General features: G+C 45.2%; 1 protein-coding gene across 3 annotated transcripts in view; it reads right to left on the reverse strand.

Moving 5' to 3' along the window:
* UGGT1 (UDP-glucose glycoprotein glucosyltransferase 1) overlaps positions 1 to 6,357 on the reverse strand; it is a 110,302-nt gene extending 103,945 nt beyond the window's left edge. The window contains exons 1-2 of one of the 3 annotated variants that reach the window (XM_007964576.3): positions 6,131 to 6,357; positions 775 to 910 (exon numbers count right to left, since the gene is read on the reverse strand). In XM_007964576.3, coding sequence (XP_007962767.2) covers positions 775 to 896 — 122 coding nt within the window. In that variant the 5' untranslated portion in view covers positions 897 to 910; positions 6,131 to 6,357. Of the gene's footprint in view, positions 1 to 774; positions 911 to 5,949 lie in introns of all 3 variants that reach the window. The other 2 variants (XM_007964573.3, XM_007964574.3) reach the window with 2 other exon arrangements.
* Positions 6,358 to 16,900: the final 10,543 nt, after the last annotated feature.

Consider the following 16,900-nt stretch of genomic DNA (forward strand, 5'->3'; position numbering starts at 1 on the left):
ACCCACCTCGTCCTTCCAAACTGTTGGGATTATAGGCGTGAGTCACTGCACCCAGCCTTCTTCCAGGTTCTTAAGGGAAATAAGTCCTCTTTCCCCCACGTTGCTAAGCCCTCTTCTTTTCCTTTTATCAATCACCTCTTAAAGCTTCCTTCAAATAAGGAGAAAATTTGAATACAACTGTCCAGGCACAGTGGTTCACATCTGTAATCCCAGCACTTTGGGAGGCCAAGGTGGGCAGATCACATGAGACTGAGGAGTTCAAGACCAGCCTGGCCAACATGGTGAAACCCCATCACTACTAAAAATACAAAGACTAGCAGGGTGTGGTGGAGCATCTCTGTAATCCCAGCTACTCGGGAGGCAGAGGCATGAGAATCCCTTGAACCTAGGAGGCGGAGGTCGCAGTGAGCCAAGATCTCATCACTGCACTCCAGCCTGGGAAACAGAGCGAGACCTGTCTCCAAAAATAAATAAATAAATAAGCACAACTCTCTCTTCCCTTGTTATGCTTTTTGGAAAGTAACATACTAACTTATCCAACAGTTATTTGTCTAAAGTTCCTACATATCTCTATAAACCCACATAGCCCTTGTCCTACTGAATGATGCTATGCCCTAACAGCCTTTGTACAGTACATACCACAGTGCACACTGAAAGAGGCTCTTCATAAATGCATTTGATGATAATCTCACTGCTTAAAAAGCTCCTGAATGTTAACTGTCAGAGCCTATATTTATACTCAAATACATGGAGGGGAAAAAAACGTTCTCTTACCTGGCTTCTAACAACAGTGGAGTGGAAAACCATTTTGTTGTAAGAGAGGTTGTAATGGCTTTTGAGTCGGCCTTTACTGAGGAGAACAGCCACAGAACAGTGAGTACAATCAGAACTCCCATTTTATAGCAAACTCCTAAAAGGAAAAAAAGAAAAAAAGTTTTGCTACAAGGAAATTTTTTTTGAGACGGAGTCTCACTCTGTCGCCCAGGCTGGAGTGCAGTGGTGCGATCTCGGCTCATGCAACCTCCGCCTCCCAGATTCAAGCAACTCCCCTGCCTCAGCCTCCTGAGTAGCTGGGATTACAGGCACGCACCACCACACCCTGCTAATTTTTTGTATCTTCAGTAGACACAGGGTTTCACCATGTTGGCTAGGCTGGTCTCAAACTCCTGACCTTGCGATCTGCAGGCCTCAGCCTCCCGAAGTGCTGGGATTACGGGTGTGAGCCACCAGGCCTGGCCTGCTACAAGGTAATTTTAACCTCATACTTGGAGACACAAAATAACAATCCTAATACTTGGAGACACAAAATAACATAAGTTAGCGAAACAGAAATGCTTCTGACATATAATAGCACTTAATATCTAGCTAGTCCAACAGATATTTGCTGAGTGACTGATATGTAACTGAAGGCATTTAGGTTATTACATTCTTTCCTACAAAGGCTCTGCTTCATTTCCCAAGGAATCTACACTATACAGGGGTATAAAAATCAGTTGGTGGCACACCAGCTTGCACACAACCATACTTTATAAAGCAGGAAAGCAAAGCTGAGATAGATGAAAATATAAATGATGGATATTAAGGGTTGAACTGTGTCCCCCAAAAAAGATATGGAAATCCTCTCCCCCAGTACCTCGTAATGTCAACTTATTTGTAAAGACAGTCTTTACAGAGGTCATCAGTTAAAACAAGGTTATTAGGTGGGCACTAATCCAATGACTGACGTCATAAAGAGGAGAAATCTGGACAGAGATAGACGCACAGAGGGACAACTGTGTAGAGACCCAGGGGACCACCGGGGGAAGACAGAGGCACACACTAAAATTATACTGTAAGCTAAGGAATGCCTCAAACTACCAGAAGCTGAAGAGTCAGAGACGGATTCTCCTAAGAGAAGATTTCAGCGGGAACGTGGTCCTGTGAAACTTTGATTAAGGATTTCTAACCCTGTGAGACAGTAAATGTCTGTTGTTCTAAGGCACCCAGTTTGTGATACTTTGTTGTGGTAGCCCTAGGAAACGAACATAACGGGTCTCAAATGTAAACTCAGACAGGTTCTGAAATAAATGTAAAATTTTAGTGGCTTGCCAAGCCAACTGTCCCCATCCACAAAATGAGGGATCTGGGGTCACTGGCAAAGTGGATGGCCACAGAATGCAGGCCTCCTGACTCCCTCAGTAGCCGCTCCAAGCCTGTCAAGATCCTCACAGACAGCATCCGGACAATTTCAGAAAAAGGTGTCCAGCTGCAGATGCCTCTGATTTTCATCCCAAAAGTCCACCTAACAGAACCCTAATCAGACCCCCCCTGAGCTACAGAAAAGTCAGTATCCAAGCTCTACCCATTTGAATGAGAGCTAAAAGGGGGATGACTATGTGGGAAGCACTAACCTATCCTTGGCCTCAGGATGTTCGCTCTGCTAAGGCTCACTTCCGTCTCATCCCAGTTCCTTCGTACTGCTTAAATAATAGATAAAATCTATCATTGAGGGAGGCCATCCACACTGGGGACCAGTCAATACCTTCCTTTTATAAAAAGCATCATTTGTGTTAACATCCTGCTTCATATAACACACAATATCTCTGAAGAACGATGGGCAAAAGCAAAATAAACTACACCAAACAGAAAAGTGGCTTTTAGAAGCATTTTAAGTTTAGGCACTGCCAGCTTCTTTTGAAACAAAAAAAAATTAATAAATCAGCCAGGCATGGTGGCATGCACCTATGGTCCCAGCTACTTGGGAGGCCGAGGTGGGAAGATAGCTTGGGCCCAGGAGGTCCATGCTGCATCTGGGCAACAGAGCGGGACAGGAGGAGAGCGGGGCAGGAGGACAGCAGGACAGGAGAGTGGGACAGGAGGAGAGTGGGACAGAAAGAAGAAAGAAGGAGGAGGAGGAGAAGGGGAAGAGGAACGGGAAGAGGAGTGGTCTCTGGTTTGAGTATGTCTTCATTTTATAGGCTCCCTTATCACTCTGACCCTAGGGGTCCTTAAATGTTGCTTACAAAGACAAACAGTCTGAGATAATGGCCATCAGAATGTGCCATGTGGTGTTGCATGATCATAGGCATTATACTTGTGGCATGATGAATAAACAGAAAACACTCTTTAACAAGTTCTAGGCCCAACTATCAACAACCATCTGTAGGAGGCTGAGCGGGGAGGATCGCCTGAGGCCAGGAGGTGGAGGTTGCAATGAGCAAGATCATGCCACTATACTCCAGCCTGGGCAACAGAGCAAGACTCTGTCTCACAAAAAATAAAAATAAAAAAATTAAAACACTATCTCTTGCTTATTTATCTGCAGTAAAATACAGGGAATATTAATAAATATTATGAGCCAGGCATGGTGGCTCACACCTATAATCCCAGCATTTAGGGAGGTCAACCCAGGAGGATTGCTGGAGGTCAGTTCAAGACCAGCCTGAGCGACACAGATCCCATCTCTACAAAAAATTTAAAAATTACCAGGGCAGGGTGGCACACGCCTATGGTCCTAGTTACTTGGGAGGCTGAAATCAGAGGATTGCTTAAAGTTGCAATGAGCAGGGACAGCACCACTGCACTCCAGCTGGGCAGTGAGATCCTGTCTCAAAAAAAAAAAAAAAAAAAAAATCCTTTACACTTTTTGGAAAACAGGAGAGGCATGAAAATTCTAAGTCATCACCAACTTTTTCCTCTCCCGTTTTTAAACTAAAATAATAGTTTTTTTAAGTTAAAAAAAAAAAAAAAAAGCAGACTCTTAAAAAACAATATGCAGGCCCAGCAGGGTGGCTCACGCCTGTAATCCCAGCACTGTGGGAGGCCAAAGCAGGTGAATTGCTTGAGCTCAGGAGTTGGAGACCAGCCTGGGAGACATAATGAGACCCCATCTCTACTAAAAATACCAAAAAGTAGCCAGGCATGGTGGTCGCTTGAGCCTGGAGGGTGCGGAAGCTGCAGTGCGCCAAGAACGTGCCACTGCACTCCAGCTGGGTGACAGCTGTCTCAAAAAAAAAAAAATGCAATCTGCAAGTTTATACATGGCCATCTGAGATTCGATATATATGACAGTAGCAAGGAAAAATATTAGGAAGTATCCTTTTAAAGAAACAAATTAACTTCTCAAATTATTAAGCATAACACACATGTACTATGTATCTATTAGCAAAACCATTTCCTGTGAACCACATAAATCTAATTTCAGCTAGAAGTGGTTATTATACATCCGATATGAAAATGATCACACCAGGCCGGGCGTGGTGGTTCACACCTGTAATCCTAAGGGAGGAGATCACCCCTCATATTGTCTTATGCCCAATTTCTGCCTCCAAAGAAAGAAGTAAAAACTAAAATGCAGAAATGAAATCCACAGGCAGACAGCCCCGCACCACACCCTGGGCCTGGTAGTTAAAGATGGACCCCGACCTAATCGGTTATGTTATCTATAGATTACAGACATTCTATAGAAAAGCACTGTGAAAATCCCTGTCCTGTTCTCTTCTGTTCTTACTGGAGCATACAGCCCCCAGTCATGTACCCTTGCTTGTTCAATCGATCACGATCCTCTCACGCGGACCCCCTTAAAGTGGGACAGGAATTGCTCACTTGGGGAGCTCCATTGTTGGAGATGTGAGTCTTGCCAAAGCTCCCGGCCAAATAAAACCTTTCCTTCTTTAACTCGGTGTCTGAGGGGTTTTATCTGTGGCTTGTCCTGCTACAATCTTAGCACTTTGGGAGGCCAAGGCGGGTGGATCACCTGAGGTCAAGAATTCGAGGCCAGCCTGGCCAACATGGTGAAACCCCATCTTTACAAAAAATACAAAAAATTTGCTGGGCGTGGTGGCACGTGCCTGTAATCCCAGCTACTTGGGAGGCAGAGGCATGAGAATCACTTGAATCGCGGAGGCAGAGGTTGTAGTGAGCCGAGATCGCCTCATTATTGTACTCCAGCCTGGAAGACAAGAGCGAAACTCCACCTCAAAAAAAAAAAAAAGAAAATTATCACATTGTCTTGTATTGTTACAGGGAAACTTAAAAAAGAAAATGCTCACAGACAGCTGCAGGAAAATTCTAAAAGAATTTTCTCCATAGTTTAATATATTCCCCTGAAGTTCAATGTGCATTATAAATGTGCTATGCTACTATACGAGTATTCTGCTCACTTCCTTTAATAAGTTTCATGTGGCCAGGAGTTCAAGATCAGACTGGGACGTAACAAGACCTCATCTCTACAAAAAAATAAATAAGAAGTTTTAAAAAATAAGCTTCAGCTAAGTTTATCAAAAGGAAGTCAAGTGTTGCTAAATTCGACTTGCTTAAAAAAAAAAAGCAAAGTGAAAGGCTACAATCATTCCAAGTTTTTTGGTGCTGTTAAATAGCTATTTAAAAGGTCTTCAAACGCTTGCAAGTATAAGAGTCTTGAAAGAAAGAGCGCACTTTACACTAAAATTGGCTGGCAAGTGCATCAGTGAATGTTTCCGAAACAGTTAGTGTGGCACAATAAGGCAAAAGACCCCAGGACTTCAAACGAACAAAAATATGCTCCTTCTCAAATCTAGCAAGAAATGCAAAACAACTGCAGATTCTGGCCAAGGAACAAAAACAGTTCACATCTATAAGTTATTGGCGACGCTGCAGATCTCAATCTGGCAGGTCCCACACTAAAAGTGAAACCGGATCATCCCATTTCCAGCCAACAGATCACAGTATTAAACGAAAACAGCAACCAAGGCACATCAAGCCGAATTCATTTCAGGAAAAATAGAAATCTATTTTAAAAGGCACGTCGTTCTGCAATCAGGGTCCAGCAAAGTGCTGGTTCTCAACTCACTGAGGATCAAGCTTGGTCTAAATTCATGGTAGGACACTTCCCCCACTTCCTTCTGCACTTGGGCACAAGGATCCAAAGCTCTTCAGAAAAGGTTCAAGATCTCCGAACAGAGCCAGCCGCCACCCCCGCGGAAGCGATACCTTGCCAAGACCACCACAGAGGGCAACTCAGGGCGCTCGCGAATAGGGGAAGGGATGGGACACCAGAAGGGAAACTGAGTCACGGTAGAGGCGAAAGCTCAATGTGACGGGGGCACAGGGTCGCCTTGCGCCCCAAACCCTCTCTCCGTCCATGAGGCCTCCTCACGCCACCCCTGGGTACCTGTCACCGGCAGCGCAGCCGCGGCACACGCACCGCTCGCGTCTCCCTTGCTGCCTATGCCCGGGCCGTGGTTAGTCCGCCACAGGGCCAGGGACAACGCCAGGGCGGGGCGGGGCTGCAGCGGCGGTGCAGGCTGCGCCAGTGAGAAACCGACACGCGCCTTTCCCGCGGCTCGGCTCAACACCCAGCCTCGCAAAGCAATTGCCCGGCTGCCGGCCGCCCTCTTACTTCCGCTTCCTAAAGGCGAACGCTAGAGGACTTCCGGCTACCGAGTCGAGACCTAGCAGGCCAGAGCGTCGGGCGTCCGCCGTCTCTCCGCACTTCCGCTCTCCAGGGTGGCGGGTCGGCTGCCAGTCCTCAAGGTCTTGGGAAGGTTCGTTGTGCCAGCAGCTGAGACCCGAAAGCTTTGACAGTCGATGAAATCCAATTTGGACTCTGGGACCTACTCCGTTACACGTTTGTTAAAAGCTGACTCCCTTTAGCCTTTCGGTGGCACAGTAAGGACACTTGTCTTCATGTTTCTGAGCATCTTCGACTTTATACCAAACCCTAAAATGTTGATAGCTACCTTCCAGGGGGCGTGATGAAAGGAAGACTTTTTAAATTTTAGGAGCCGATTTAGCTTATCTTATTCGGGCAGCGGCAGCTTAGTCTGCAGGGACTGCCTTGTCCTTTATTTATTTATTTATTTATTTATTTATTTTTAACTAATGTAAACTAGTTTAAAAGTGTTTTGGAATAGGTAGCATTTAACCCACCCAGAAATGAATATCTCTTTGGAGGGTATATGTTTAACTATATTAAGTCAAAGTGAATGAAGGGTATGTGTTTAACTATATTAAGTCAAAGTGAATGAAAAGCCAAAAATACTTTTTCACTTTTTTGGAGTTGGAGTCTCGCTCTGTCTCCCAGGCTGGAATGCAGTGGTGCAATCTCGGCTCACTGCAACCTCCGCCCCCGGATTCAAGCGATTCTCCAGCCTCAGCCTCCCCAGTAGCTGGGATTACAGGCGCCCCCCACCGCACCGGGCTGATTTTTGTCTTTTTAGTAGAGACGGGGCTTCACTCTGTTAGCCAGGCTGGTCCCGAACTCTTGACCTCAGGTGATCCACCCGCCTCGGCCTCCCCAGTGCTGGGATTACAGGCATGAGCCACCACACCCCACCCAAAATAATTTTAGTAAATAAACATGAGCCAAGATGATGATGAAGGGGAGGAAGGAGAGGAGGATGAAGGAGATGACTAATAGAACACTGATGGATTCCAGCCTTCCTTTTTCTTTTTTTTTTACATTTTCTCCAGTCCCTGGGAGCAAGTTGCAGTCTTTCCCCCCCGCCCCCCACTTGTGCTCAGTCTCCCTGTTCTTGAGGTTTCTTTACACTATGGTTCTCAACTTATTTTGGGGGAAATACCTTGAGCAGAATACAATGGGAAAAGAGGCTCTACCCCTTTCTGTTCGAAATTCATTTTTATCCCTTCCTGTCTGAGCAAAAACTGTATGGAATCACCACCACCCAGCTCTGTGGAAAAAAAGAAAAACCTACCCGCTTCGCTCTACTGGAAGCTGGAGGGCTCTAGGTCCCTGCGTAGCAGAGCGTTCAATTCTAGCTTTCTTCCTGCTGGCTCTGTATGTTGGGCTCGGAGAGTACACTGGGTCTCTATGTGAATATGGACAGTTAGCATTTACCAACATCTTTCTGTCTACTTTCTCTTGTTTAAAAAAAGAAAGAAAAACTTTTTTAAAATGGGATTCTGGAAGTCAACAAAGAATGGGTCTGAGATGTTTGGATGGGTTCAGTGGACATTTTACAACATGGCTTCTCCTTTGGCATGTTTAATTGTGATGTTTGATAGACATCCTTACATAAGATGACACTTTTAAAATAAATTATCTCCTAATGATGACTTGAGCCCTGCCACTCAGTGGGAGAATCAGCAGAACCCCTAGGATCTTATTTGGAATTGACGTTCTCGATTGTAATTTTGTTCCTGTTTATTTTTAAATTTTGTTTCACTGAAAAGGAAAGCTCATGCTCAGTTTTAAAAGTTAAAAGTGTACAAGTTGCTTTGTTACAATAAAACTAAATGTGTACACACACAAAAAGAAAAAAAATGAGCATTTTAAAATTTATTTCACAAGGGAGCTGTTGCGTTAGCTTTCCTTAGTGTGTTTTCTAGCCCTCTTAAAATCACATCAGCTAATGCTTCCATAAAAAGGAAATTGTTAATTCACCATATAACAAAGTTGATTATATACTTTTTCTTGGCCTTATCTTGATCTTCTGCTATGTGATACATGAACAAAACCAAAGTTTGCTTAGTTTTAAAATACAACTAAGTGGTAGTGCAGAGCTTCTAAGAAAGTTGGATTTCACCTTTTCTAAACCTTTTTCTGAAAAGTGCTACCTTATTTGAACAAAAACAGATTTTAAAAAAACTTAAACTTTTTATTTAGAAATAATTATAAATTCACAAGAAGTTGCAAAAATAGTATGCAGAGGTGTTTTGTACCCTTAAGCCCATTCCCCCAATGATTACATTTCAAATATCTACGTTACAGTATCAAAACCAGAAATTGACTTGGTACGTTGTGTGGGGGAGACAGGTATACTTCCGTCGTTTTGTATGTGTCTGTACATTTGTGTAACTACTGCCAAAATGAAGACCCACAACTATTGCAGCACCACAAAGATCTCCCTTGTGCTACCCTTTTATGAAGTCTGAACTACTTTCCTACCCCCAAGACCCCTAGACTGTGGCAACCATCATTTTGATCACTAAATATAAAATTTTTCAATTCTAGAATGTTATATGAATAGAATCATCTAGTGTGTAGCTTATTTATTTATTTATTTATTTTACTCAGCATAACCACCTGTGGAGCCATACAAGTTGTAGATATCAATAGTTTGTTCCTTTTTATTACTGAGTAATATTCCATGGTGCAAACACGGATTCATTTTAGCATCACCTATTGAAGGACATTTGGGTTTTTTCCAGTTCTGGACTATTTCAGATAAAGCTCCTATTAACATTCATGTACAGATTTGTATTTTTATTTATGTATTTATGTATTCATTTATTTATTTAAAATTACAAAAATCAGCTGGGCATGGTGGTGGGCGCCTGTAATCCCAGCTACTTAGGAGGCTGAGGCAAGAGAATTGCTTGCACCCAGGAGGCATAGGTTGCAGTGAGTAGAGATTGCGCCACTGCACTCCAGCCTGGGTGAGGACCAAGATGCCATCTCAAATTAAAACATTTATTTATTTATTTAATCAGGTCTTACCATGTTACCCAGGCTGGTCTCAAACTCTTGGGCTCAAGCAGTCCTCCCCGCTTGGTCTCCCAAAGTGCTGGGATTATAGCCATGAGCCACCACGCCCAGCCTGATGTACAGGTTTTTTACATAGACACAAGTTTTTTGTATGTTTTTGTTTTTGTTGGGATGGAGTGTTGCTCTGTCACCCAGGCTGGAGTGCAGTGGCGTGATCTGGCTCACTGCAACCTCCGCCTCTGGATTCAAGCGATTCTCCTGCTTCAGCCTCCCGAGTACCTGGGATTACAAGTGTGTGCCACCACACCCGGCTAATTTTTTTATTTTTAGTAGAGATGGAGTTTTGCCATGTTGGCTAGGCTGTTTTCGAACCCCTGACCTCAAGTGATCTGCCTGCCTTGGCCTCCCAAAATACAGGGATTATAGGCATGAGCCACCATGCCTGGCCTAGACCTAAGTTTTTGTTTATCTGAGATGAATGACCAAGAGTGCAATTACTTGATCATATGGTAAATGTACATTTTGCTTGTAAGGAACTGCCAAACTATTTTGTAGAATGGCTGTATCATTTTACATTCCCACCACCGGTCTATGAGAGATCCATTTTCTCTGCATTCTTACCCACAATTGGTACTGTCATTTTTTTTTAAATTGTTGTTATTTTGATAGGCATATAGTAATTCCTCATCATGGTTTCAATTTGCACTTCCCTAATGGCTGGTGATGATGAACATATTTTCACATGGTCATTTGCAATCTGTATATCCTTCGGTGGAATGCCTTGTCATGCCCTAGCTTATTCTCTAATTAAATTATTTGGTTTTCCACTATTGAGTTTTGAGGGTACTTTATATATTTTAGATACAGGTTATGTCAGATACGTTGTTTGGAAACATTTTCTCCCTGTGTATAGCTTGTTTTCTCTTGCCTTTAACAGGATCTTTCTTAGAGCAAAAGTTTTTAATTTTGGTGAAGTGCAGTCTATCCATTTTTCTCTTATGGATCTTGCTTTTAGTGACGTGTCTAAGAACTATTCACCAGAGCCAGGCACAGTGGCTCACGCCTGTAATCCCAACACTTTGGGAGGCCAAGGCGGGTGGATTGCCTGATCTCAAAGAAGTTCCAGACCAGTGTGGCCAATGTAGTGAAACCCCATCTCTACTAAAACTGCAAAAATGAGCTGGGCGTGGTGGCACAAGCCTGTAATCCCAGCTTCTCAGGAGGCTAAGGCAGGAGAATCACTTGAACCCGGGAGGCAGAGGTTGCAGTGAGCTGAGATCATGCCGCTGTATTCTAGCCTGGGTGACAGAGCAAGACTCCATCTCAAAAAAACGAAACAAACAAAAACAAAGGACCTTTCCTGACTTTTTGAAGTTCAGTCCTCAAACTTACTATCGATCCTCCACCTTTTCTATTTTTTTCCATTTTATGTATGTTGATAGTTTGCATCCCCCACTAGGTGTCACTCCATGAGGACAGGGACATCATTTAGTTCAGCGCTACATCCTTAGCCCCTAGGACATTGCTCAACCAATACTGGATGAACATTTCTCTCTGCACCTCCCTCTATCCATGAGGATCCACTCAACTGAGCTGGCCGGCTGTTCTGTTCACATCCAGGTGGCTGATGGGCAAAGGACACACCTTGAAATCAGTAAATGCCCCTTGAGCTGCTGGAGACACAGCATGGAATCCTCTAGGTTTCTAAGCTCCCACCCAAACCTCATGTTGAACTATAATTCCCAGTACTGGAGGTGGGGCCTTGTGGGAGGTGTAGGGGTCTAGGGTGGGGACAGATCCTTCAAGGCTTGGTGCTATCTTCCTGATACTGAGTGCATTCTCTCAAAATCTGGTCATTTAAAAGTGTGTGGCACCTTATCCCCCCGCTTACTCGCTCCTGCTTTCACCATGTGACATACCTGTTCCCCCTTCACCTTCTGTCATGATTGTAAGCTTCCTGAGGCCTCCCTAGAAGCCAAGCAGATGCCTGCATCATGGTCCCTGTAGAGCCAACAGAACTGTGAGCCAGGTACACCTGTTTTCTTTTTAAATTACCCAGTCCCAGTTATTTCTTTATAGCAATGCAAGAGTGGTCTAATGCAATAGCCAAATAAATTGATTGTGGAAAGCAAAGTTGGCGTTTAATGTTTGATTTCCAGATAGAAAAGGAGTGCAACTCAATGAGAGTTACAGTGATGAGGCAAGGTGCGGTGGCTCATGCCTGTAATCCTAGCACTTTGGGAGGCCAAGGTGGGCAGATCACAAGGTCAGGAGTTCGAGACCAGCCTGGCCAATATGGTGAAACCCTGTCTCTACTGAAAATACAAAAATTATCCAGGTGTGGTGGCACATGCCTGTAATCTCAGCTACTTGGGAGACTGAGGCAGGAGAATCGCTTGAACCTGGGAAGTGGAGGTTGTGGTGAGCCAAGGTCGCACCACTGCACTCCAGCCTGGATGACAGAGCAAGACGCGCGTCTAAAAAAAAAAAAAAAAAAGAAATTTATAGTGATGGGCTGCACATGTGCGAAAGGTGACACATGAGAAGGCCATCACTTGCACTCCAAGTTGGTGAGACAAAATGCAGAAAAAGTGTTATGGTCACTAAAATATTATGCTCCATAGAGTACCCATCCCGGGGGAAACTTGTTCAGCCATGAAAAGCAGAGGGTAACCCAGAGGGGGAAGATTAGTTCATCAGAGAGGAACAGGAGGGAAATCACTGAGATCAAGATTTGGGGGCTGGGCAAGGTGGCTCATACCTGCAGTCCCAGCACTTTGGGAGGAGGAGGCAGGAGGGTCGCTTGAGCCCAGGCATTTATGACCAGCCTGGGCAACATGGTGAACCACCCCCCACCACAAAATAATAGAAAAAAATTAGGCAGACATGGTGGCTCGTGTCTGTAGTCCCAGCTACTTGGGATGCCCAGATGGGAGGATCATGTGAGCCTGAAGAGGTCGAGGCTGCAGTGAACCATGATTGCACCACCGCCCTCCAGCCTGGACAACAGAGCAAGACCCTATCCCCCCACCCCAAAAAAAGAAGAAGATTTGGGGGTTGTTTCCTTCTAATTCCTAGACTTTGGAGCAGGAGGGAGAAAAGTATGGCCAAACAGTCTGTCTTACTGAAGTGAAGTCCCTTAGAAGAGCTGAATGCTTTCCAACAAATAGGACCACTATTCTTTCTAGGTGAAAACAAATAACACCTTACGGTTTTTCTTAATTGGTTGTTAGAAAAAAGCATTTGTGGGTTGGGCGTGGTGGCTCAAGCCTGTAATCCCAGCAGTTTGGGAGGCCGAGACGGGTGGATCACGAGGTCAGGAGATTGAGACCATCCTGGCTAACACGGTGAAACCCCATCTCTACTAAAAAATACAAAAAACTAGCAGGGCGAAGTGGCGGGCGCCTGTAGTCCCAGCTACTTGGGAGGCTGAGGCAGGAGAATGGCGTGAACCCGGCCTGCAGTGAGCTGAGATCCGGCCACTGCACTCCAGCCTGGGCGACAGAGCAAGACTCTGTCTCAAAAAAAAAAAAAAAAAAGAAAGAAAAAGAAAAAAGCATTTGTGGCCGGGCGTGGTGGCTCACGCCTGTACTTCCAGCACTTTGGGAGGCCAAGGCGGGCAGATCACCTGAGGTCAGGAGTTCAAGACCAGCCTGGCCAACATGGTGAAACCTCATCTCTACTAAAAATACCAAAATAATGAGCTGGGCGTGGTGGTGGGCATCTGTGATCCCAGCTACTTGGGAGACTGAGGCAGGAGAATGGCTTGAACCTGGGAGGCAGAGGTTGCCATGAGTCGAGATTGCACCAATGCACTCCAGCCTGGGTAACAGAGCAAGACTCCATCTTAAAATAAATAAATAAATAAATAAAGCAAGCAATTGGATTTTTTTTTTTTTTTCCTTGAGATGGAGTTTTGCTCTGTTGCCCAGGCTGGAGTACAGTGGCTCGATCTTGGCTCACTGCAAGCTCCGCCTCCTGGGTTCATACCATTCTCCTGCCTCAGCCTCCCAAGTAGCTGGGACTACAGACATCCATCGCCATGTCCGGCTAATTTTTTGTATATTTGGTAGAGATGGGGTTTCACCGTGTTAGTCAGGATGGTCTCGATCTGCTGACCTTGTGATCTGCCCGCCTCGACCTCCCAAAGTACTGGGGTTACAGGCATGAGCCACCACGACCGGCCACAATTGGAATTTAAATTTACAACAATCCATTGTCCTCCTCAAAATCATTTTTTTGCACAGAACTAATAGGTAAATGAAGTGGGGAATCACTAATTCCACATCTTTGTGTTCTTTAATGGTGATATTAATCTCTGAAGTTTCCCAAGGGATGCTGTATTGCTTTTGAAGGGGTGTGGGGGCAATTTCAGGGCTTCCACTCAGGCACTTCCTACATAACAGCAGCCTTCCTTCCATGGGTCAGAGAGCCATTGTGAGGATTTTACCAGTTATTGAGTATAGAAAAAAAATACAGAGTGGGTTCACAGAACACTAGACTTACTGTGGGATGAACTTAGACAATAACTCCATTTATCATGACTCCAAAAGTCGCCACTTTGACTAGTGTGGAGACACTAGTGACTCCATCTTGGACACTAATCTTCCATGTTGACTTCTGATTAACCCGCGTCCTGGGAATGCCTCCAGGATTTCTACTTTATTTACTGTCTTTAGTGTAAGAGCATGTCAACCTTGATGTTATCCAATTATAGGCCATGACTCATGTACTCTCCTTGGAGGGTTGCCTTCAACTGTCGTTTACTCTTTTTTTTTTTTGAGATGGAGTCTCGCTCTGTCACCCAGGCTGGAGTGCAGTGGTACAATCTCGGCTTACGGCAACCGCCGCCCCCCGGGTTCAAGCGATTCTCCTGCCTCAGCCTCCTGAGTAGCTGGGAATACAGGCATGTGACACCGTACCCGACTAATTTTGTATTTTTAGTAGAGACGGGGTTTCTCCATGTTGGTCAGGCTGGTCTTGAACACCCGACCTCCGGTGATCCACCCGCCTCAGCCTCCCAAAGTGCTGGGATTACAGGCGTGAGCCACTGCGCCCAGCCAACCAGTTGATTTTTTTTTTTTTAAGAGATGGGGTCTCATTATGTTGCCCAGGCTGGTCTCAAACTCCTGGGCTCAAGCAGTCATCCCACCTTGGCTTCCCAAAATACTAGAATCACCTGTGTGAGTCAATATGCACAGTGCCTATAGCCCTTTCAGGGAACAATTAGAATTCAAAGTCTTACCGTTTTGGAGGTCAGGAGTTTAAAATGGGTTGACCAGCTGCATTCTTTTTGGAAGCTCTAGGGGAGAGTCTGTTTTCTTGCCTTTTGCAGCCTCTAGAAACTGTCCGCGTCGCTTGGATCGTAGCCCCACATACTCCAACCTCTCCTTTGTTGTCATACATCCTTCTCTCTCTCTGACCTTCCCGACTCCCTCTCATAAGGACCTTTGCCATCACGTTGGTTCCACATGGATAATCCAGGATAATGCCCCCATCAAAGATCCTCAGCTTAATGACATCTGCCAAGCCACGTATTCCCAGTTTCCACTCCAGGGATTAGGAAGTGCACTACATTTTGGGGGGTTATTGTTCAGCCCACCACACAAAAGTTCCTCAGGACACAGCATCAGTTAAGAGACCGCATCCAGCAATCCCTGACAATTCTGGGTATTTTCCTTTCTACAATGCACAGTCTCTATGGTAAAAGGCCACAGATCCCCCGTGGGAAGGCAAGGAAGAAGAGGGCATGTGTCTGTGTGGCCACGCTGCAGGGTCATCCTCCCCGGGGCTTTTCCTCCCCTTTATTCAAAAAGCGCTAAGTCTATAAACTGGCTCAGGTGTGAGAATTGGATGAGGGATAATGACCCTACAATCAGGTCTGGGGACTCCATAATTATAACATTTGTACTTATTCGGCCAGGTGCGGTGGCTCATGCCTGTAATTTAAGCCCGCTGGGAGGTCAAGCTGGGTGAATTGCTTGAGCTCAAGAGTTAGAGACCAGGCCTGAGCAACATGGCAAAACCCTGTCTCTACTGAAAAAATAGAAAAATTAGCTCAGAGTGGTGACACATGCCTATAGTCCCAGCCGCTCTGGAGGCCGAGGCAGGAGGATGGCTTGAGGCCTAGGAGACAGAGGTTCCAAGATCATGCTACTGCACTCCAGCCGGGGTGACAGAGCGAGACCCTGTGTTGGTGGGGGGTCAGGGGTGGGGGAAGAACATTTGTACTTCAAGTAAGGCCAGGCGCAGTGGCTCATACCTGTGATCCCAGCACTATGGGAGGCTGAGGCAGTAGGGTCACCTGAGGTCAGGAGTTTGAGTCCAGCCTGGCCAACATGGTGAAACCCCATCTCTACTACAAATACAAAAGTTAGTCAGACATGGTGGTACGCACATGTAATCCCAGATACTTGGGAGGCTGAGACTGGAGAATCACTTGAACTCAGGAGGCAGAGGTTATAGAAAAAAAAAAAAACAAGCAAGACTTTAGTGCAGTTCCCATATGTTTTATGCCTAGGGACATCACAATCAGTGAGACATCAGGGAGAATATCTTGAGTAAAGCCATTCTGATTATTGTCCATCCATACTTACTGTCCACTACGATAATGATGACCCTGTTTCTTTTTTTTTTTTTTTTTTTCTTTTTTTGGCTAGTCAAGAGATGCAGTGGGAGTGGAGAAGGAACAAAGAAATCTGTAACTGGTTGTGATCAATTGGTTGTAAACACCACTACACTTGGACCAGCAAGATGACCCTATTTCTAATGGTGCTTGACCTGTACTTGGCCTCTGACACTTTGGAAACTAACTAGCAGCAGTCAAAACCACAGTCGCCCTCTTTGTTTTATGTGTGTGTGTTTTTGAGACAGGGTCTTGCCCTATCACCCAGGCTGGAATGCAGTGATCATAGCTCACTGCAGCCTCAAACTCTTAGGCTCAAGTGATCCTCCCATCTCAGCCTCCCAAGCAGATGGGACTATAGGCATGTGCCACCATGTCAAGCTAATTTTTTTTTTTTAGTGGTGGGGGGAGACAAGGTTTTAATATGCTGCTCAGGCTGGGCTTGATCTCCTGGGCTCAAGCCATCCACCTAACTCGGCCTCCCAAAGTGCTGAGACTACAGGCATGAGCCACTGCTCCTGGCCAGGAGCTCCTTCTTTACACTGTCGCATACCAGGGCTCTGCCTTTTGAAGTGATTTCAACCACCAAGTCATCAATAGTAATGTGCTCCAGTCCTTTCTCTTTAACTACTTTTACAATTCCAGCCACATTGAATTAATTTAGCTCTCAGCAACTCTTTGAGGTGTTTTCTTTCTGCAGTTTGTATCGACTTTTGGTTAATTTCTGCTCTTATCTGCACATCTTTTTTTTTTTTGAGATGGGAGTCTTGCTCTGTTGCCCAAGCTGGAGTGCAACGGCACAATCTCGGCTCACTGCCAACCTCCACCTCCCAGGTTCAAGTGATTCTCCTGTCTCAGCCTCCCAAGGA

The sequence above is a fragment of the Chlorocebus sabaeus genome, chromosome 10, assembly GCF_047675955.1.
Source record: "Chlorocebus sabaeus isolate Y175 chromosome 10, mChlSab1.0.hap1, whole genome shotgun sequence".
Classification (NCBI taxonomy): domain Eukaryota; kingdom Metazoa; phylum Chordata; class Mammalia; order Primates; family Cercopithecidae; genus Chlorocebus; species Chlorocebus sabaeus.